Below are 22,412 nucleotides of genomic sequence, written 5' to 3' on the forward strand. Positions count from 1 at the left end.
TTTCCTCTCTTCCCCAGACAAACAAAACAACCTGTGTCATCTACCCTAGAAGTCTGAATGTAGGCAGACCACTAACTGGAGAATGACGACCATCAACTTTCACCTGTACATGTCACACAGAGCAAGGCCACAGAGGTTCTCACGGGACAACCCACGAAGGGAAATGCTGAATGTCAACTCAGCTTAGCTAATGAGGAACTGACCTTTGGGGAAGGATCCGGCGCTGCCAGTGATTATGACTGGCTTAACACTTCCCTCTGCCACGTGGCTTGCAAGGTTCCCCCATGTCTGGTGTCCTCCTCAGGGGCTGTGGCAGCCAAACGTGTTTAATGAACCCAGCAAAGTGATAAACTATGTTTGTGTTAATACCTTTGATTCCACCCCCTCACTGGAGTGTTGGTATGCTAAGCATCCTTTTGATGTACTACAAGTCCTTAATAAGAACAATCAAATAAACACACTGGGTTTAAGTCAGAAATGTTAACAGAAGCCCCGGGACTCATCCCCCCTGCTCATTGGAATATACCACGAGAAATATACAACAAGCGCCACCTGAAAAAAAGGTGAGGCACGCCAGGTAGATCCCAGGGGTGCCCTTGAGCTCCAACGTTAGCCTTAGCTGAAGTCACTCAAGGTATGGCTCCAGCTAATGCCTGGTTATCAGCTCAAACATTTTCCAAAACAGTCTAGGTTTCCTGGGGCAGAAGGCTGTGTGGTTCCATTTGTTTACAGGCACGTGCTCTGGCTTGTCGGGAGGCCCATATTCCTGTACTGGGGAGGGTCTCCGGGGCTCTGAAAGCTTCCCCCAGGACTTTCCAAGTCCCCCGGGACCAGTACTGGGCCAGCAGAAACTCCCAAGAGGGCCTACCCCGACCGACGGAGGTTCCAGGGGGTGGGAAGAGGTGGCCTTGCCCACTGTGGAGAGGGGAAGGGGAAATTGTTTGTTCTTCCCTTGACCTATGTATGGCCTGGGCTTTCAAAACCAGCCTGGCAGACTGCCAGGCCTGGGACGGGAGCCGTGACAGGCTGGTTATTGGAAAGCTCCCATCATGAGCTGAGGAACTTTGTTTGGTTACTATGGTGACCTTCACTACAAGCGGCCTGACTAAAGCCCAAGGAATTTGTTACCTAAAACCATCGCCCCACAGAGCCCATGGCTTCAGGAAGGACGCTTATCAGTGGCCCGTTCCCCTTCACCTCATATTCCTGCCCCTCCCTGGTCGGGCCTCCCAGCTGCCTCTCATACCCAAAACAAGAAGAAAGGACTCACACAGGCATCTCCAAGCGTGCACGGGACCTTTCACATTCCGCGGCTTGGCCCGGAACCCAGGCCTGGATAGGGAGCTGCTGCCCCCTGAGGCCCCCTGCAGGCCTGGCCTCTTGGCCAGGGACAGCCCGGCTGGCACATGTGTCCAGGGCTTAGTCAGAAGCCCACAGGATTTCAGGAAGCTGCTCGGGGTGTCTGGTTCCCACCGTGCGAGGTTTATGCTGTCCCTGTGGGGCTGTCTGTCTCTGCCTCATCACGTTTTTTGCCTTTTTAAACCCAAGCTCCACTAACTAAAGGTCATCCCACAGCACAGAAATCAAGATCCTCTTTGCCGTGCTTTCTAACCCCTGAATTCAGAAGGCTTTTCAAAAGTTCGACTCCACGAAAGCCGGGTTTTCTCCGGGAGCCTAGAGGCTGCCTGTATGGGAGTGGCGACTTCTTGTGCAGCCAAGGAGCTCACTAACCTTTCCCCAGAGCTTCCTTGCCTGCCTCTGTCAGGGCCCAGCCTCGGCTGCCGGCACCTCCTGGACTACCTGGCCTTCCCCAGGCACTGCCGCCCTGGGGACCCAGGATACAGCCTCACGCTGTTGGTGGGCAGCCTCCTCTCCCCTCCATACTGCCACCTTTCAAACACGGCTGTCCATCGACTGTGTACCCTCTCCTGAGTCTCATGATAAACCTCGCAAGCCAGGGGAGACAGAGCAGGTGTCTGTCTTTTGGCAGATGAGCAAACAGGCAAGGGGAAGAGGATTAAGTTGCTGCAGGTGGCACAGGTCAGTGACAGACATGACTCAAGGGCTGGGACCTCACTGTGGCTCTCACACAAGGACCAGCTCACATGGACAGGGGTCCATTCCCCCACCAGTTTCCTCCCCTGTGGCAGGCCTCCCTGAAAGCAGTGAAACAGGCAAAGCCCACGCCCAGCACCAGCCAGCTTCTGCCATTCCCGAGGCAGGCTCTGGGATCCCATGCAGATGGCCTCTAACACTGATGGCTGAAAAGAGACGCCTCTAATAGGCCTCAGGCACTGGGATAGCCCTCTGTAAGGTGACTTTAAGTGTCCTGTGGATACAGATCTTGCTGGGGACGATGAGGTCAGGACAAAGGGAGTTTGGTTTTTGTTGTTTTGCTGCAGTGATATTTACCGGACCGGTTGTTTAATTAACTGCCTTGGCAACAGCTGGAGCCACACAGGGCTTCTCTTCAAATGCAGAGCAGCTGAGGAAGCAGGGAGCAGTGTCAATCGAAGAGCAATGACATTTTTCAGTGATCCCTGACCTGTAATGGACTCAGTGACATTTCCTGCTAATCCATGGGTTTCTATGCTCTGAGGTTTCATCTGTGGGGAACAGTATTGACTTATTTACAAAGAGATAATGGTCATACCCTATGGTCACTCACCATAGTCTGGCGGTACATGGACTTCTCAGCCCCACCCCAGCCATATATATAGTATTATATCTCTATAAATGGTATATAGAGATACAATTTTTTTTTTTTTTTTTTTGCTTAAAACAACAGAGATTTATTCTCTTACAATTCTGGAGGCCAAAAGTCCCTGTATTTTTTCTCCCAATTAGTTTTGCAGCCTTTTAGGGCCAGCTGGATCAAAACAGAGCTCCTCGGGATCCTGGAGGTGAGGAGCTCATGGTGGCTCAAGATGAAGAACCTACTGCTGCTTCCCCCTAGACCCACAGCCCTGGACAAGCAGACTAAGGAAAGTGAGGCACTACTGGGGGCGGGGCCTGCAGATCCCCAAATGCTTCGCAGCACACTCTATAGTGAGTGACAGGTTGCAGAATAACCTCCAGAATCCCTCAGGGCATGGAACTCGAATGCTTTCCTCTGACCTCAGAGCTGACTCCCCTAGGCCCCACCCTCCACAGCTCCTGAAGCCCTTGCAGTCGCTCTGCGATGTCTGCATGGGTGAGTTGTTCCCACGGCAGAGGCTCCTGCCTGCAGACACTGCTCTCCAGGAAGCTCCTTGCAAGCCTTGGGGAAGCACCCGAGACAGGGGCACAGTTACTCTGCACATTGACAAACAGCACAGTCTGCACCAGGGCTCCTCAACCTTTTTGAGGTCGGGCTCCCTTTGAGAATCTGCTGAAAGCCATTTTCCATGGACTCAGGCTCACATGCACAAAATGTCATAGTTCAGGTCCAGGGGTTCTTGGAGACCCAGATGTCCACCCTTGGGCCTCCTGGGGGCAGTCACCAACCTCAAGGCAGCCCCTGACCAACGGCACTGTCAGTGAGTGGAGCACTTCCTGGGGAAGGAGTCAGCACCTGAGTAAGCGTGGGAGGAAGGGAAGGGTGGAAAGTGCACGTGTTGAGGCAGGGCAGCAGCGGGGGCACACACTGCCTGCAGGGAGAGGGACAGCTTCCTAGCCCAGTCCAAGAGCCTGGGAAGATGAACGCAGGAGGCACCCCTGGGGTGAGAGTCAAGGAAGCTGATGGGGAGCCACGAGTGGGTCCCCCACGCTGGGCAGACCCCATTTTCTGCCACACCTCACAGCCTGGGCTGCAGCCAGATTTCCAAAAAAGGGAGTTAGCCTCCCCACAGCAGGCCAGGGGAGCTGCTTTAGCCTGGCAGAAAGCAATCAGCTCAGAAGTCAGCAAGAGATGCTGAGGGGTGAGATGTCAGGTGCTGGGATGGAGGGGCCCCCTCAGCTGGAACTGGGCAGGTACAAATCACCTTCCTTGGCTCCATCAGAGCAGCGGTGCTCCCGCCTGCATCACAGTCTCAGTTTCCAAGGAAGATTTCATTAGGAAATTCTGATGCCGAGCTGAGGCAGGCCTCTTGCTTCTCCTGTGCTCCACAGACCCAGGGTGGACAAAGAGCCCTTTCCTTTCCCCAGCCTAAGATTCTAAATCTTTCTGCTTGGCCATTTCGGTTTCCGATGAAGCCTAACTGAAGTGTAAACACATACAGGCACGCAGGCCAGCGGTAGTGGGTCAGACCCTGCCAGAGAGATGCGAGGATGGAGCTGGGATCAAAGCAAGGTTACTGGCACTAGGAGTGGGGAACCTACATCTTTCGTGCATTTTCATTAAAAATAAAATGTTCTTACCTTGTATTACTGTATTGTACTTGGAATTAACAAGACAAGGCAACTAATCCCTTGTCCACACACTGTTTTCTCTGTGTTAGGATTTCCTAAGCTACTCGCCTTTGCGGGTGAAGTGACTGGAATTTTAGCAGTCTCTCTCTCTTTCTTTTTTGAGACTGAGTCTCGCTCTGTCGCCCAGGCTAGAGTGCAGTGGCGCAATCTCGGCTCACTGCAACCCCTGCCTCCCAGATTCAAGTGATTCTCCTGCCTCAGCCTCACGAGTAGCTGGGATTACAGGCACCTGCCATCACACCGAGCTAATTTTTGTATCTTTATTAGAGATAGGGTTTCACCATGTTGGCAAGGCTGGTCTTGAACCTCCTGACCTCAGGTGATCCACCCGCCTCGGCCTCCCAAAGTGCTGGGATTATAGGCGTGAGCCACTGCGCCTGGCCTTTAGTAGTCTCTTGAACGCTGCTGGGGCAAGGCTCAGAATCAGGGCCAGCCACGAACACAAAAGACAGGCTGTGTCAAGTTGGCCACACACTCTGCTTACACCTGGCTGTGAGCAGTGGGGACCTGCCTAGGCCAGGATGGAGGGGGAACAGGTGGGGCAGGGGTTAGTGTGGACTAGGGCAAGCAGGGCAAGGCTCAAGGGTCTTGGGGCTGCAGACCAGGCTGACCAGCAGGATGAACACCCATTGTTGGCCTTGGCCACTGGGGCTCCCCTCTTCAGGGAGGCACATTATGGGGTTTATATTTAGGAAACACTGCCACTCCCAAAGAACCTTTCTTTAGCTTTGGGGAGAAGGAAGCCATCAACAGCAGTGCTCGGCACGCTGGCAAAGGCCACAAGCAGAACTATCTGCTATCGTCTGAAGGAGGCCAAGGATGCAGGAAAACCTGAACCCACCCCTGTGGTCAGCCCTGCCTCTGATGGGCTGGGGATGGACAGAGGTGAAAGCCCAGTGACGGGAACCTCCCTAGGCTGGGACCACTGAAGCTTCCCTTCAACACCCAGCAATTTTTTCCTAATCCTTTGTGAACCTGTTTACACAGCGTGAGTCACCTATCAGGGCAGCCAGGACTCTAGCTTCTTCCTTGCTGTCTGCAGGGGGACAGCCTTGGGCTGGTTCTAAATTGCCTTCCTTCAGACCCTAAGGTGGAACAGGGGGAAGTGGGTTACTTAGGGGTCCCTCATCTGGGATCACAGGATTCTGAGAAACAAAGCCTGTTACACTCAGTGTCACCTGCCCTTAGGGGCAGAAGGCAGAAATCAAAAGACTCCCCCTAACTCCCCTGACAGAGCAACACATCCTCTCACCTCAGGTGGCCCAGCACGGCCTTGTTCCCAGTGTCCTGGCTGGGTGGCAGCAGGTCCTCTGTGTCCTACCACCACTTAGGCCAAGTGCAACTTAAACCCTGCTCCAAGAAGTGGGACATCTGGCTGATGCAGTAAATGAGGGAAGTGGGGAGGTATGAAGGAGCAGGACCACCTTGGAGGGCCATAACCCCTGTCTCCAGCTGCCAGCCCAGCTCATGTTAGAATCCCATCCTTGGCTGACTGTGTCAGGGCTATGATTAACTTACACAAGTTACTGTCATCCTGAGGCTCACGCAGAGCCCAGGGCAGGCAGAAGCAGCCCAAACACATGCATTCAAGCAGTCTCCTTTGTGGCCCATGCAGACCCCACCTCATGGAGGCTGAGGAGCAGCATGTGCACCCCATTACCCACCAGGCACCTCCTGGTGCAGAGCACCACAGCTGTCTGCTGACCCCACCTGTCCTCACCCCTGTCTCTCCACCAGGGATTGTGCATGCAGCGGGTGCTTACTTCATGTGTGTTGGCTGACACCATGGCAGGGCAGGTGTGCATGGGCGCCTACTGCAGAGGCCAGCCAGCTCCCCCACTGCCAGAGTGTTCCCAGGGCACTCACTTGAAGTTCTCAGGGTGCTCGGTGATGGCCATGTTGACAACATCCAGGGCATGCTGGTGGTGCTTCTGGGCAGAGAAGAGCAGTGCCAGCAGGTGGAGGGCGTGGGCATCATCCTTGCGTACCTTCAGGGCCTCCTGCAGCTGCTCCATGGCACTGGAGATCTGTTGAAGGAACCCGCCAGGTTAGCCTTCCCCAGGCACATGCTGCCCTGGGACTCAGGAGCCACGTGCCAGTCAACAAGGGCACTCACACTCAACTCAAGGGAGCCCCAGGCACTGGGGGCAGGGAGGCTGCTGTGAGAAAACACCTGCCCCGGATGGCCTGGCGAGGAGGGGTCTGCTGCCACACTCAGGAATGAAGAGAAGCAGGTTTGTGGTGTGGCACAAAGGACCATGGCAGTCACCAGGAAGCACTTCCTAAATGGGAGGAAGCCACAGGGTGAGGCAGCCATGTGTGGAAACGTCACCCTGGAGTTCTGCTGATGTATCAGGAGACCCTGCCTTCCAGGAGGAGATGATGAAAATGGGGTGCTCCAGGTAGGGGGTGCAGCTTGACCACAGGAAGGGAAGTGTGCAGAGGCAAGTGCCTAGAAGATGGGGAGACTGGCCTCTAATGTGGGCACAGTGGGAATCTGGGACTAGAATCCAGATTCTAGTCTTGTGTTTTGTTTTCAATTCAACAAATATTTATTAAGCCTGGTTCTGGACAGATGGGATGAGGCCAGATTATGCAGGGTCAGGAAAGCCACATTCAAAGGGTCTGGATTTGGATGTGGCCTCAGGAAAGCCTTTCCTTCCATGTGGTGGGGAGACCAGAGGTCACCATGGGTCCCAATTTTCACTGGCTTGAGTTTGCTGCCTCCCTTCTCGGAGCACTGCATGAAAGAGGGCAGGCCCCAGCTGCTCCAGTAGCCCAGTCAGTGAGCCCAGGAGGGGCTGGTGCAGCATGGAAGGGCACCTTCTACTGCTCCCGCCAACCCTGCAGGCAGGACTCCAATGTTCTACTGGATCTGGCTGCAGAGGGCACGGGTGATTTGCAGCTGTGGCCAGGGCCCCACCTGCAAGAGGTAACAGGGTTATGGGGTCAGTCAGTGCCCCAGCACATCCTATGGGGACTATTTCAGGGCTGAGACCACACACTTGCTTGGCTGCCTGCCACCTTGCCAGGATGGGTCTCTGCCCATAGCTGGACTTATGGGAGGATATGGAAGGTTCAAGGAGCCCTTTCCTGAAGAGACCATTCTCAGCACAACACAACACCCCCAGGATGGGTCCCAAGAGTCCCCTGGATGCAAAAGACACCCGAGGCCCCTCTCCTTGCCTCCGATTCTACCTCCCCAGACCCATCTACATTCAGCTGTGGAGGTTACTACCCTCAGAGAAAAAGCTCCCCACCCCATGGGCCCTGGCCTGAACACTCCTGACAGGGTCTGGGGAATGTTTCCACAAGCATTAAGGAGAAAAAAGAATTCTGGCAGTTACCAACATAAACTCTCTTCTTCAAAAGAGGCTGGCCAGTCCTGGTGACTATAGCAGCCCCTTACGCAGTCCCATGTGACCTGTGAGGTGGCCCGCTGCCCCCCTTATGTCATCTCCTCGTTCTCTACAAAACACCCCAGAGTCCCTGGCCCTTGCACCCTGCTGGGCACCCCTGCACCATGCCCTGCCTGAGGCAGCCCCCACCTGCTGCCTGTCATCTGAGCTGACTGATCCTGCTCGTTTTGGCAAGTGGAGGGGTCCTATATTTGTGAATACACAAGAGCTGGGTTCTAGAGTTGGTGCTGCCGCTCACTCGCCTGTCCCTCATTCTCTCTGAATTCAGTTCCCTTATCTGCAAATTAGGCATATGCTTTTCCACAGAAGGGTTCAAAGAGCTAATGTACATGCAAAAATGCTATCTTCTATCCCTTCCATTCTTTTCACACAGCAGAGCAAGTTAGCAGCAGAGCAGGCGCTCCCAGGTGGGGGTCCTGACTCCAGGCCAAGTGCTCTTGTGTGAGCTATGCAGGCTGCTAAGCCTGTGTTTGGTGAGTGACAGGCCTGGCCTCAAAGCTGTCGCAGGTCAAGGCCAGCCCTCCTTGTGCTGTGGGTCCAGGCGCACGGCAGGGCCCAGCTGGCCATCTCCTCCTCATCCCTGATTCCTAGCACCTCCAACCTGGCCTGATTCCCCAGGATGCAGGGAATCCTCTCCCCCACACACTGCTGCTTCACTGAGCAGTGCCCTTAGCTTGAGGTTCTGCACCCTGTAGAAAGGCTGTGACCAGGTCTGGAAAGAGAGGGTTGGGAGAGAAACTTACGGCAGGCTGGAGGGTGGAGGGCCAGGAAGGCCTGGCCCTGGGATAAAGAATCTGCCAGCTACATACCCAGGGCTGACGAGGCCCTCCCCTCTGAACATGTTCACGCGGTGATGTGGAAAGAATCTGATGTGTGGCTGACAGATAAACACCCTCTCCTGCTCAGAGGCTCTGGGGTGAGGTTGGGGTGTGGCTCCTGGCTCTGCCACTTCCCAGCTGGCACCTTAGGGCAAGAGGACTCACCTCTCTGAGCTGCAGTTTCTCTGCTACAAAATGAGGATAATGGTTAAACCTATTTCAGTGTCCATGAAGATGAGACACTATGAAAAATGCCTTGCAAAGTACTGGTGGAACAAACACTTTTAAAGTGTGCGTTTCCCTCTTCAAGCCCCAAAGCCACAAAACTAAGCAATAGGACAGAACCTTCCTTCCAGCCTGAAGGCACGTGCTCTCAGGCCTGGGAGCTGCGTTAGCTCCTGTGACTCTCTCCATGTCAGCGTTCCATCCCTGCAGGAACCCCATGAGTCTCTTTTTAAGAGTCCTGCTCCTTGCCAAACCTCAGACCCAGCCTTCCACCCTTCTCGCGGGGCCTTGGGTCCCCAGTCTGCCTGGCTTCTGTGTTGGTCTCCAGCCTGGCCTCTGTGCAGGCTGTGGGCACCAGTGCCAGGCCCGGAGTTCTCCCCGGGCATCTTACTTTGTGGATAGGTCAAGGAGCATACGAGGAGGACACTAAGATCAGCGGGGCCACTGGCTCGGCTTGTCGGTGGCCCTAAGGCTGCTCCTGTGCTGGTGACTCTGCTAGAGCAGACCTGATTATCCTGGGCTACGTATCCAAATCCACAGCCATCACTGTGCCGGCCAGCCAGATGTACTCTTGGCAGGATGGGCTGGCTGGGGGCCTCAGAGACCCAGGCAGGCTAGGACTCTAGCTTACAGTCCATTCAGGGAGTTCTCGAGTTCTCAACTCCCTGAGGCTGCCAAAATGAGGTCTCCAAGGAAACTGGGCCCTAGATTCCACTGGCTCCGCTGGCCTGGCCCGCCATCTCTCTAGGAGGATGGATGCTATTCATCAGAGAGGGATGAATAACTGAACAGGTTAAAAAATGCATCACCAAAGGTTTATCGTTCACTAGATTAGCAAGAAAAGCACTGGTTCTTTTACAGGGAACTAAAAATAAAGTTGGTGTTCCTGGGAGGGGAGGGATGCTCCTGGAGGGGCACAGAGGTGCCCCGTGCCTGTCCAGGACCTGGGGTCAGGAGTGAGGAGTGGGGACAGGGTGGGGGCGCAGCCTAGAGGTGGAGGAGGATGGAGGGAGTCACAGGGGGAGGGGCAGTGCAAGAGGAAGGGAGCGAAGCCACCAACGACAGTGGAAACAACAGCCGGAATGACATCAGGGCCGTTGGGGAGAAAATGGTTGAGACAGAAGGACCTGGAGAGGGAGACAGAATGCCTCAGAAACAGAGTGACAATTCAGGTCAGGTCAGGACAGACACAGGCACCGGGACAAGGGTCTAGGCATGGGGTGAGAGGGAAGGGGTCCCAGCACTGAGAGTAACTGTGACGAGAGGAGGAGCCAGGCTGACGCAGGGCAGAGCCTGGCTTGCCCCAGAGGCAGGAGAAATGCAGCCCGCCGAAGTGACCGTAAGACCAAGCCCCGGCTGGTGAGCATGCTCTCAGGGCCCCAACTCCAAAAGGGTCAGGGGAGCGGGGTACCTAGACTCCGTGGGCTGTGGATCAGAGAGGCCTGGGTTCTATGCTGGCTCGGCCTCAGTGGTGTCCTCCGGTAAAAAATGGGACTGCTATGGCCCGCTCCTCAGAAGGTAGGGCTTCCCCAGGCTGCTATGGGGGACACAGCACCATCCCCAGCAGGCAGGGCTGCCCTCCACCTGACAGCAAATACATGGGCTTCTTCGGGCTTCCCTCCACCAGCCTAGAGCTCAGCCCATTTCCTGGGTGGTGCAGGCAAGGAGAGCTCCACTGTGAGAGCCAAAGGCTTGTCTGCAATCCCCAGGCAGTCAGGTGGGGGCATCGGCAGGCATCAGGGTCAAGCCACCTGAGAGGTCCTGTTTCGGAGGATGTGTGTGTGCCCAGAGCGCCAGCCTGCAGGCTGAGGCGCCACAGGAAAGTAAAGGAGGCTCTGAAGGACCTGAGGTGGGGAGTCCTGGACACACCAGCATTCTCTCAGCACCCCTGCGGAAAAGGCGGGTCTGCCTGCAGAGTCATGGTGGAGGTGGTCCTGGGGCTAAGGTAGTCAGCAGACAGGAGGTCCCTATGGGGCCCTAGAAGCCAAGGCCTGATGGTGGTGTCCACACAGTGAAGGAGTAGCTTGGGGGTCACAGAGAAAACCCAACATGCAACAGCTCCATGAGCCTGCCCATCACTCCATCCCCAAGACCCTTGGGGAAAAGCCAGTGGAAGGCGAGGACACAAATAAATGAGTGACAGGTGGTCACTCATCAACATCTCAGTCCACTGAAATGTTGTAGGGGGAGTGAGGGCGGAGAACATGCCCTTCCTGTGTACCCGCCACGGCTTTACCCACATTACCTGACCTCATCCTTACTGGCCCCTCTGATGAGGGCTCAAACGGCTTACATGACAGATAAGGAAACAAACTCAGGGAGGCAAAGTCACTTGCAGAGGGTCACAGAGCTGGTAAGCTGGGTTTCCAGGAGAAGATCAGCAGCCCCCGAGGACCCGGGGGTTAGGAACAGGGACAACCCACCTGTCGGATGAGGGCCAGCTGCAGCGAGACATAGAGGATGACCTGGGGGTCACTGGGCGCCAGCTGCTGAGCCCTGTGTGGGGAGAGGGAGTGACAAGTCAGGCACCAGGGGTTGAGTGACCAACGTGTGACTCGGGCCTCCAGCATGCCAGCCCTGTGCTGGGCGCTATGAGGCAATACCCTGGGGGATTCTGCCAGGCTCTGCCTCAGAGGGGCATCCAGCTGGCAGATGAAGACCAAGGAAGGCGGCCCACAGGCAGCCCAAGGCAGGGACAGTGGGCCTGAGGGGGCTGGCACTCACTGAGGTAGGGGCCATCTGGGAGGGCAGCCCTGGGGTGACAGACCCCAAAGAAGAAAGACAATGGGATGAATACACAACCCATGGGCAGAGAGGGAGTGACAAGTCAGGCACCAGGGCAGAGAAGCTAGCCTCACTGCTCTGAGCATCTGCCAGGAAATCCCTGTAGGGGCTGGGGATGGTGGGAGGGTTGGCTGGGTTTAGTGGGAGGGGTGGCTGGGGAGGAGCTAGAAGGAGGTGAATGCCATTTTTGAGCCCCTGTTACACATAGGATACTGTGCAAGGTGCTTTTTCTGCTTTATCTTCTGTAATTACTACAACAGCAATGGGTTACTATACCCATTTTAGACCCCTGAGCCCTGGGAGAGCAGGAACCGAGCCTTGTGGCTGCTGGAGCCCCCCAGAGCTGAAGGCAGGGCTCGGCTGCCTGCCCAACCCCAAACGCCTATCCCTGCTTGCTGTGTGCAGTTCCCTCATCTGTAAAATGGAGATAGAAATGTTTGTTCTGCCCACATCAGAGGGTCTGATGACGTAAAGCTTGTGAATCTGCCACCAAAGGCAAGAGGGGCCTCTGCTACAGGTGGGAGCCTCCTCACCTCTCCAGCGTCTGCAGTGCCTTCCGGTGCAATTCATCTTGCTTGGACTTCAGGGTGGCTGCAGGGGACAGGACAGAAACTGAGCCATCAGGGGTCACTGAAGGGTGCCGGCCCAGCCCTGCACCATCCTCAAAGCACACAGCTCTGCAGATAAAGGCCCCACCAGGGTCCCATCTGGCAAACTTCAAACTCCAGCAGCCTGGGCCAATGCCCTGGCTTCTAGCACATTCCTTGGCATGCCAGTTGCTTCTACTGCATTGCCTTCTCCACCGCCTGAACTACCTTAACCCTTTCAAAGGCCAATGCCTACAAGCATTCCACGACATGGGCACCCCACCCAGGAGGCCCAAGCCTTGAGAGAGGGGCCACCACCTCTGCCTGGCCACATACCTTCCTAGGCTTCCTGACCCACTAGGAAGTTTGAACCCAAACCAGGCACTTTTCTGGTAAACTGCATCCCATTTAAAATGCAGCAGGGCAGGTGTTCTTAGCCTTGGCTGCACACTTAACTAACTACCCAGGAAGGTTTAACATGATTGCATCCAGGCCCCTCCCAAACCTGATCAGAATCCCACTGGCGAGGACCAAGCATTGACAGTTGTCAGAGCTCCCCAGATTCGAAAGCTTAGAAAGCAACCGCTATTTGTAGAGTTAAAAGGACAAGGAGGGTGTCTTGCTCAAAGCAGACTTTGACAAAGGGGCTGATGACTCCCTCACTTGACCAGCATGTGCAGACCCAGGTGTTCCTTATGCAGGGCTCATTTATACCCGATGTCACCGTGACTGCCGCTCCCAGCAACTGGCGTTTGTGGGAGGTGGGCATGGGCTGATTACTATTCCAGGTTTGGTCTGGGTGGCGGCCCGTCACTCCCCATCCCTCAAGCTACAAGATGAAAGTAGGTGGCTGCCTGATAGACGGGGTAAGACACATGGCTGAGCTGGCAGGGTTGGCAAGAGAAGGCCAGGTGTGGGGCAGGAAGGAGCAGAATCCATTAGCCGAGCACAAGTAGTTACTAAGCACCTGCTGCGTACCCAGCCCTATGCCACGTATTGAGGGGGATTTAAAAGGCTCCAGAAGATCATAGCAGTGCTGAGGTTAAAGGCAGGCCTGTGAGAACCAGAATGGAGACATTGTGGGGTGGAGGGCTGATGGCGCATTACAGACAGGAAGCAGGAGTTCCACAGAGAAGATCAGCATGGGCTTTGCTGGAGCTGTGGCTGGGCCTTGAGGCCCATGAAGAGGGGAGAGGAAGGCATGCTTGAGGGTGGCGACAGCCTGGGGGAAACAGTGGAAATGGGTCTGAGGGGTGCGTGTGTGTATGCACGTGTGTATGTGTGCACACATGGGCATCTCTCCCAGAGGAGTGCATGGTGTCTATGGAGGCATGGCCTGAGGGGAGGGGTGCTGGTAGGACAAGATGCCTCTGAGGCAGTTAGGAAGCCTGAGCCATCCCCAAGTAGAGGCCTCCTGGGGCCTGGCACTCACCGTCGGTGGCCTGCAGGCTATAGGTGAGACCCAGAGCCAGGTAGCCCTTGGGGAGGAACTCCCCAGCTTCCTCTCCGAGGCTGATCACCATCATGGCAAAGTGCTCTGCTTCCTCTAGCTGCAAAGAGGAGAGACAGAGGTCATGGAGGAGGGGTTGGAGTTTCCTCTACCAGTGAATGACTCCCTGGACCTGTTCCTGAAACAGAAGCCTTGTGCTCAAGGTCACAGGGCCTTACTCTCACAGGGAGAAGCTTCCCTTGCCCCAGAGATCCAAGCTCCCCAAAGCTTGTTCTGCTGAGAGCATGAACCCAAGACCGGGCCAGTTTGGGCCAGCTCCTTTCCTCCCATGGCCTCTGTAGGGGCCTGTGTCTGTGCCTGTCCTGCTCGGCACATAGAGGGAAGCCAGGGCCGGGGCAGGCAGGGGTCTGTGGCTGGGCCTCACGAACATGTGCCTTGCTGGATGTCCTCAGCCCCATGGAGCAGGCAGGCAGCCACTCTGGCCCCGTCCATGAGCTCGCTCCCTCTCTGAGACAAGGAGCTCAAACTTTCAGGGGAAAAAGGCCTGGGGCTGTTTTTGTCCTGGAAGCAGGAGGGACTGTTCCAGTTGGAAATGGACCAACCGGTATGGGTCACATGTGCACACATCATCACACGACATGGGACACAAAGAGAGGGGCACGCACAAGGTGGGCCTGGGGACACTCTGGGCCCCCATAGGAGTCAGGCCGGTTTAGGGGGCAAGGGATAGCCAGGGGCCTTTGTCATGCCCACTCATGGCACACAAGCCTCCAAGAAAGGCCCCCTTCCTCCCATCCAACCCAGGAAATGGCATGCCTGGTGTGGTAGTGTGCCCAAGTTCATGTCACTGAAAACGCCAGTTTCCAGAGAGGGCAGGGATGCTTCCTCTGTCACTAAGACTGGCGCTGACCCACAGCAAGAGACTGAATGCCATGTGCAAACCCTTCAGTGCCACCCAGACATCAAAGCCCCAAGCCATGGGCATCTCTCCTGGTCAGAGGCTCACAGAGTCAGGACACCAGGGAATGAGATTCAAACCCAAGTTGGCTTCTAGCCCCAAAGCCAGTGCTGCCCCTGCCTGGCCCCCATCCCTGCTCAGGCCCATCCCGCTAGCAGGAGATGGGCAGCTCTGGGTATCTTGGGCCTGACCACTGGACACAGGAAGAGGGGCAGTGGATTCTCTCTCTCTGGAGTTAGGAAGTGAGATCATGAGACAGAGGCTATTAGCCAGGGTGAGCTATGTGCAAACTGAAAGAGCAGAGAGGTAAGGCACAGAGAAGCCGAGAAAGCTGCATGATGGCCTGGAGGGAGACGGCGGGAGAGGCTGTCTGCCCACCATGCCCGACTCAGCTGACCAGAGCAGCCCTACAGCCACCTCGTGGGCGAGCTCAAGCTGCCAGCCTGGGCAGTGGGCTGCTTCCTGATTGCCGGGCTGGCCACTGGAAGGATGAGGGTGTCTGGGGAGCTGGGTTTCTGTCTTTGGCACCAATAGGCCCGAGAACCCAGGGCTCATGGGAGGCCATAGTTGGGGAAACCCCACAGCTGTCTACAGCTCAGCCTCAGCCGGCCAGGTGGACCCAAGGCTATAGATGCTAAGATCTGTCTCCTAGGCCACATGGCAGCAGGACTCAGGAGGGCTGCTGGGGCCTGAAGCCAAAGCCACATGGTGAGAAGAGCACTGGAAGACAAGCCCCAGACAGGCTCCACTCCTGGCTCAGCACCTGACAGCTGTGCGGCTTGAAGAACACACTCAGTTTCTGTGTCCCAAGGTCCTCATCTGCAAAATGGCAGGTTGGACCCCCGCTCCTCCCCCCTCCCCACAGCCCTTCACTGAGGTTTTTGTAGCACCAGGCCCTGTGCTAGGCCTGGCTGAGGAGCTGACACAGGAGGCACACACCTGGCAGGACCAGGTGGCCCCTAGTTAAGGCCCCACTGTGTGGTGCTGACATAGGGCTATTGGAACTCCAAGAGCTTATCAGGTGGCTGTGGTTACCCCAGGAGGCAGCAGAGGTGGAAAAGGAGGCAACAAGGGAGGGGAAAGTAAGCAAATAGCACACTCTTTTCTTCCTAATATACCCCTGGCTAATGAGGCTCATCTCACACACTATCTCAGGCATTATGAAGCTCCATTCAAACAGAAAAAGCTTTCTTATAAACACCAAGCACAAGTTATAAAAAGAATCCAGACACCCGCTGCACTCCATGAATACATGGCCATGTCCTTCTGCTCAGCAAATGCCAGCTTCAGCTCCTGCAACCCATGCAGAGAGGGTGCCAGGAATACGGCTCAGCAAATACTGGCAAAGTATCTGTTCTCCAGTTCATATACATCATATTCTAGATTAAAAGAGCTAATCATCCTTTAGCTTTATAAAGTGAAGACACACATCCTTAATGTGTCCAACTTGTGATCCACTCTGACCCCGAGATTAGTAGCACTCCTTGTCCAGTACTTGCCAGCATTGTCCACGTAGTTTAAAACCGTCTCTAAGCCTGGTGTCAGCATTTGCCTCAAATCAAAATCCCAAGGCTTAATGTACCATCTCCCTATATGGCCAACATAATTTAATTTCTTTTTGTGTGTGTGTGTGTTTTTTTTTTTAAATAGAAAATGGTGTCTCACTATGTTGCCCAGGCTGGTCTCGAACTCCTGGGCTTAAGCAATCCTCCTGCCTCGGCCTCCCAAAGTGCCGGGATTACAGGTGTGACCCAACACATCCGGCCATAATTTTGATTTCTATTACCATACTACAAGGCAGGCTTTTTGCATGCAGAGTCATAGCAGTGATTAGGAAGGAAAAAAAGTATGATCAATTCTATTAAGTATGACAATATACAATACAATAGCACACAGTATTAATATACATGGGTACTGTAGCTGGCAAAAGGGGAGAATAATGTCACAAGAGTGTAAATCCTAAAGCCCTTGAGAATTTGACTTTGTCATCTCTGTTCTGAGTTACTATAATCCCACCCAACTCCGGAATCAGCCCCACATCCATGAGTAGGCACTTCATGCAAAGAGGCAGGGCAGTCTAGCAGCTAAGAACACAAGCTCTGGGGCCAAACACCCTGGTCCAAATCCTAGGCTGGTCACTTGCTAACCTTGGGCAAGTCACTTTGTTTTGTTGTGCTTCCTTCTCTCTTCTGTAAAACGGGGATAACAACAGTGTCTCTCCCTGGATGAGGTGCTGGGAGGACAGGATGAGATAAGATGGGGCAATGCTCACAGCAGTGCTTAAAAAAAAATAACTATTATTAATAGTTGTAATTTATATATCTATATATTTACATATGTAGATATATAACTGTATATTTCATATATGATATCTACTTTCTTATATGTATATAAGCTTTGATATAATAATATAAGCTTTTTTTTTTTTTTTTTTTGAGATGGAGTCTCACTCTGTATCCCAAGCTGGCGTGCAGTGGCACAATCTCAGCTCACTGCAACCTTCACCTCTGGGATTCAAATGGTTCTCCTGCCTCAGCCTCCCAAGTAGCTGGAACTAGAGGCACACACCACCACACCGGTTAATTTTTTTATATTTTTAGTAGAGACAGGGTTTCACCATGTTGCCCTGGGTGGTCTTGAACTCCTGAGCTCAGGTGATCCACCTGCACTGGCCTCCAAAAGCGTTGGGATTACAGGTGTGAGCCACTGTGCCTGGCCAGCTTTTTTTTTTTTTTTCTGAGACGGACTCTCACTCTGTCACCCAGTAGGTTGGAGTACAGTGGTGCGATCTTGGCTCACTGCAACCTCTGCCTCCCAGGTTCAAGTGATTCTTGTGACTCAGCCTCCTGAGTAGCTGGGATTACCAGTGTGTGCCACCATGCCCGGCTAATTTTTGTATTGTTTGTAGAGATGGGGTTTCACCATGTTGGCCAGGCTGGTCTCAAACTCCTGACCTCAAGTGATCCACCTGCCTTGGCCTCCCAAAGTGCTGGGATTACAGGAGTGAGCCACTGCACCTAGCCAGGTTCATATATATATGTATATCAATTACAACTACTCATATATATTAATATATATATCCATATTTTGTATATGTATTATACAATTAATCTTCCATGGTTTTAAAAATATCTCAGCCTAAGTCTCTGATGGCAAGTGTCATCTGAGTATAGTCCTGGTTCCTCATAGCTACATGACAAATTGGGAAGTGGCATCAAAGACCCTCTGGAATCCAGAGAGTAGACATTACTGCCTGCCTTTTGTCTCTCAGCCAGATCCTTAGCCACAGAGGAGTGACTCTACATGAGCATAAGTTGGCACCTCCGCAGGCCCGCACAGTCCACTATGCTGAGCTGGTCGAGCTTTCCATCCCCTATCCAGGGTCCACTCACCCCACTGTGGGTAATACACTGGAGTATTTCCTATCTTATTCTCTGATAATCTACAGTCTATTTCAAGGTTTTGATTATTTTATTTTTGAGATGGGGTCTCGCTCTGTAACCCAGGCTGGAGTGCAGTGGCATGACCATAGCTCACTGCAGCCTTGACCTCCTGGGCTCAAGCGATCCTCCCACCTCAGCCTCCCAAGTAGCTGGGACCACAGGCACGCACCATTGCACCAGGCTGACTTTTTACCTTTTTATTTTTATTTTTTGTAGAGATGAGGCAGGGTGGGTCTCACTATGTGGTCCAGGCTTGTCTGGAACTCCTGGGCTCAAGCGACCCCTCCTACTTAGCCTCCCAAAATGTTGAGATGATAGGCATGAGCTACCACCCCAGTCTCAAATTTTTTTTTTTTTTTTTTTTTTTTTTTTTTTTTTTTTTGAGACAGAGTGTCGCTCTTGTTGCCCAGGCTGGAGTGCAGTGGCATGATCTTGACTCACTGCAACCTCCGACTCCTGGGTTGAAGCGATTTTCCTGCCTCAGCCTTCCGAGTCACTGGGATTACAGGTGCCCGCCACCATGCCTGGCTAATTTTTGTTATTTTTAGTAGAGACGGGGTTTCACCATGTTAGCCAGGCTGGTCTCGAACTCCTGACCTCGGGTGATCCACCCACCTCGGCCTCCCAAAGTGCTGGGATTACAGGTGTGAGCCACCTTGCCCGGCCTCAAATTTTTTTTTTAAGAGTTCTATTTCACAGCCCACTAATGGGCCCCACCTGCGATCCGGAAACATTGCTCTAATCAGATGGCTGCGGACTGGCCCAGCGCCTGCCCTTCTGCTCTACTCCAGACGTCTTCCTCCCTGCCTAGCACCTCATGTGCCCTTTCCAGACACTTCCTCCTTGTGGCCTCCAAGTTAACAGCTGGTGGCTCTGTAGTTCAGGCTGCTGCTTCTGCAGCAAGCTCAGGTTACAGCACCGGGCCCTCCTTGCTCATCAAAATACTTCTAGGGTGAGTTTCCAGAGTTCTCTTCAACCTTCCTTCTCCCAATGATACACTGCTCTTGAATGCCTTGTTTATCTAGGGCAGCCATGGAACCTTGCCACTAAAACCCAGGTGAAGATCTTTCCCTGCCTCGTCCTCTGCAATTCTAGAGTGATTAGGGGCTCCCCTGGCATTTTCACAGCACCACAGCTACCTGATGGCATTGGTGTTTCACAGCAGAAGGCGCTGAGGGCACAGGTCGCTGAGCTGAAGCTACCTATCCAAGGTCACCTGTCTAGGAAGTAGCAGAACTGTATTTCCAACCCCAGTCTCCTGATGCTGATTCACAGCTACCTTCCGTAGGGTTTCACTTTTCTCCTCTCTGACCCTTTGGAAAAGGATGCATTGAAGGACATAATGTTTTGATCCTTTGTTTTTGTGTTACATAAGTAAGGAAAAATTTCCTGTGACTTTACAAGTTCCTCTATCTCTCCAGTGTCTCGAATTTGGTCCCTACACAGACTGGCTTCTTGCTCACACATTCTGCTAATGCCCAGGACTGCCTTCCATTTCAAGGGTTACCTCACCTTGCAGTGAGCCAAAAAGGTTTACCCTCGGAATCTTCACCCTCGTTCCTCTCTTTCTGGGAATTACAGAAAGTTCATTTCTGAGCCTGCAGAGTTTTTAACAGCACCTCCAGCTTCTCCTTAGTTCCTTCCCACGAGCCCGGAACCTGCTGTTAGCTGCTCTACTGAAAAATCCCCTTTTTTTCTCCCTGGGAGGAGTAGTAGGCACTCTTTCCAATTTCTACAAGCTGGTGGCAGGAGGGCTGGCATTCTTTCTCCCCTGCCTCATCAACACTTAATCCATCTTCCTGGCTCTGCCCACCCCTGAATTTGAAAAATGAAGTCAAAAACATCAAGGCGCATCCTTTTTGTGTGCCTGCTATTTTCAAGGGGCTGTAACAGTGATAGCAACCATTCAGGTACCCGCAGCGTGCTAAGCAGGGGCACTCTTCATGTCATCTCTGATATTCACAGCTACCCTATAACGGTGGACATGATTGTTTCCAGGCTACAGATGAGGAAACCAAGGCACAGACAGGGTAAATTACTCCCTCAAAGTCACACAGCTAGTAAGTGGGAGTACATGGGTAGGCAGAAATTTGAACTTTACCATCTCTGCCTCCAAAGCCTACGCACTTTTCCACTACCCCCTGCTGCCCTCCTCAGGAAGGAGGTGAGAGATGGCATCAGAGACCTTTCCAAAGATAAGCATGCCCTGTTTCCATTTTGCAACTCCTCTGCTGTCTGTGTGACACCACACATGCATAGCCTTTCCTCTTTGCCTCCTGTAAAGGTTTCAACTTTTTAAGTTAAATGAATTTTAAATAATTGGAGGGATACAAAAAAATATTTACATCTCTCTTTCCTTCTGCTGCAAAAATAGGGACCCTGGCAGGAGGCTGGGCATGCCAAGGCAGAAGGCTGCCATGCAGGCCTCTCTGATTTCAGTGCTGGCGTCACTGAGTCAGAGCCTGGGAAGCCCTCCCTCACCAAGGGGAGCTTCAAGCTAAGCCCCAGGGTCAGTGCTCTCCCATTCCAAACCCAAACCTGCTCAGCTACTCCCACCCTGGTGCAAACCCCCGAATCAGCCAGCCAGCACGTGACCATGCACGTCCCTCTGCCTGCCACAATCCCCAAGACACAACCTTGCTCTCAGACCCAGACCCGGTATGGGGTGTCCAACAGTGGCTCTGGGCATGAGGACAGGATGTGGGAAGAGCAGGTGCTCCGCCTCTGGGCACATGGCCACCCAGTCCAGCTTCACCCAGCACAACTCGTTTTTCAAATGTCCTAGTTTCAGCCTCCCTTTCTGCAACCCAGGCCAAATTGTCCACCCCCAGATTTCTGTCCCCTGCTCATGGGGCTTGGCTGGGCCTGCTGGGGGCTGACGTGAGCCAGAATAACTGCGAAGGCAGGAGACGAAGGGGGTGTGAGCCGCCTTTTGGGATCTGTGCCCTGCCTCATGCACGAACACCCCCTGCCTGCCAGGCAGACCCATTCTTTTCACTGTGAGCCTCAGGAACAGAGAGTACAGGGCTGACCCACTCTGGGCCTCCCTGTAGAACTAGGGATGGTGAGGCAGGAACCCAGCAGAAGGATGGGGCCAGTTTCCAGTCCTTGAGAAAAAGGGGCTCAAACACGAAATTTGTGGGGAGCTTGTTGCCTCCCTTCTCAGAACCCTTGGATATACCACAGCCTGATCTCTTTACAGTGCCACCTAGGGAGCAAGAATTAGGTGCAGAGTGCTGGGAGAACCCCCAAACCAAATACAGATCCCTCATCTGGTCCCTTCCTGGCAGGTTGGGATGTGTGTCGCTTGGTCAGTTACTAGTATAGCACCTACTATATGTAGGCTTCCTGTGGGGGAGAGGGGGTCAGAGTGCAAGACATGGCAAGTGAGCAAGTTCCCCATCTAGTTGGGAAGTCATGCACCACATAAGACAGAATTCATTGCCAAGTGAATGTGTCCATCGGCAAGAAGGATCCATCCAGCGAGCACCAGGCATTGAACCCTGGGCTGGGGTTTCAAAGAAGAGACAGATAATTCCTGCACTCAAGAAACACAGATGATCACAATGTGATGTGATCTGTATCCAAGACAGGTAGGAGGTGCAGGGGGTGAAGCTTCCAGATCAGGGAAGGTTGCCAGGAGCCCACCCCCGGGCCACCCATGGGACATAACTCTGGCCTGTGCCTGATTTAAACCCTGGCTCAAACTAGCCCCTGAACCCAAATATGCTGCTCAGCTGAAGTTAAACAGCTCACCCTTCTCCTCGATTCTGATGACAAGTCTGCATGTTTAAGTTTCCTTTTGGGCTTTTCTATTTATGTTGTCATTGATTACTTTGCTCCTAACTCATCTGATTTCAATTTGGACTGATTTGATCCTAATTTTATTACCATGTAATCTGAATGCACATAATTACTGTAATTATGCTGCTGAGGGAAACAGCTCCTGCATGGTGGGAAGACCTAAATTTAGGGCTTCCTGGCAAGGGCGGCCGTTGGCTGGGTGGACCCACAGCTACCTCAGAGCTGGCAGCCTTGAGGGGCACAGATGCCCTCCCCCGCTACACCCCCTCAGAGATGGGTATTTTGGGTTTCATCTCAGAGATGAGCTTGAGGCCCCTCTCAGAAGCCCTAGGAGCAAGCAGCGGCCTGAGTTGGGGTCGGGGAGCCCACCTGCTCTGCACACTCTGGCTCATATCTCCACCCTCTGCTGCACGTGCTCAGCACCCATGGGCCACCTGCATCTGAAGTGCTTGCTCACAAGGTCGCCCTACCTCTGGGTGCCAACTGTCTTCCCCAAAAGACCTGGGAACCAAGGGTTCCCTGATACTCATGAGGT

The 22,412-nt window shown here is 53.6% G+C and overlaps 1 protein-coding gene across 13 annotated transcripts in view; it reads right to left on the reverse strand.

Moving 5' to 3' along the window:
- Nucleotides 1-22,412, reverse strand: part of TTC7A (tetratricopeptide repeat domain 7A) — a 158,737-nt gene that overhangs the window by 39,933 nt on the left and 96,392 nt on the right. For 12 of the 13 annotated variants that reach the window (XM_016948483.4, XM_063789883.1, XM_009442429.5 and 9 more), the window contains 4 exons: nucleotides 13,655-13,772; nucleotides 12,169-12,226; nucleotides 11,275-11,347; nucleotides 6,256-6,416 (listed from right to left, as the gene is read on the reverse strand). In XM_016948483.4, coding sequence (XP_016803972.1) covers nucleotides 6,256-6,416; nucleotides 11,275-11,347; nucleotides 12,169-12,226; nucleotides 13,655-13,772 — 410 coding nt within the window. The remainder of the gene's footprint in view (nucleotides 1-6,255; nucleotides 6,417-11,274; nucleotides 11,348-12,168; nucleotides 12,227-13,654; nucleotides 13,773-22,412) is intronic. The other variant, XM_054677828.2, reaches the window with a different exon arrangement.

Source organism: Pan troglodytes, chromosome 12 (assembly GCF_028858775.2).
Source record: "Pan troglodytes isolate AG18354 chromosome 12, NHGRI_mPanTro3-v2.0_pri, whole genome shotgun sequence".
Taxonomy (NCBI): Eukaryota; Metazoa; Chordata; class Mammalia; order Primates; family Hominidae; genus Pan; species Pan troglodytes.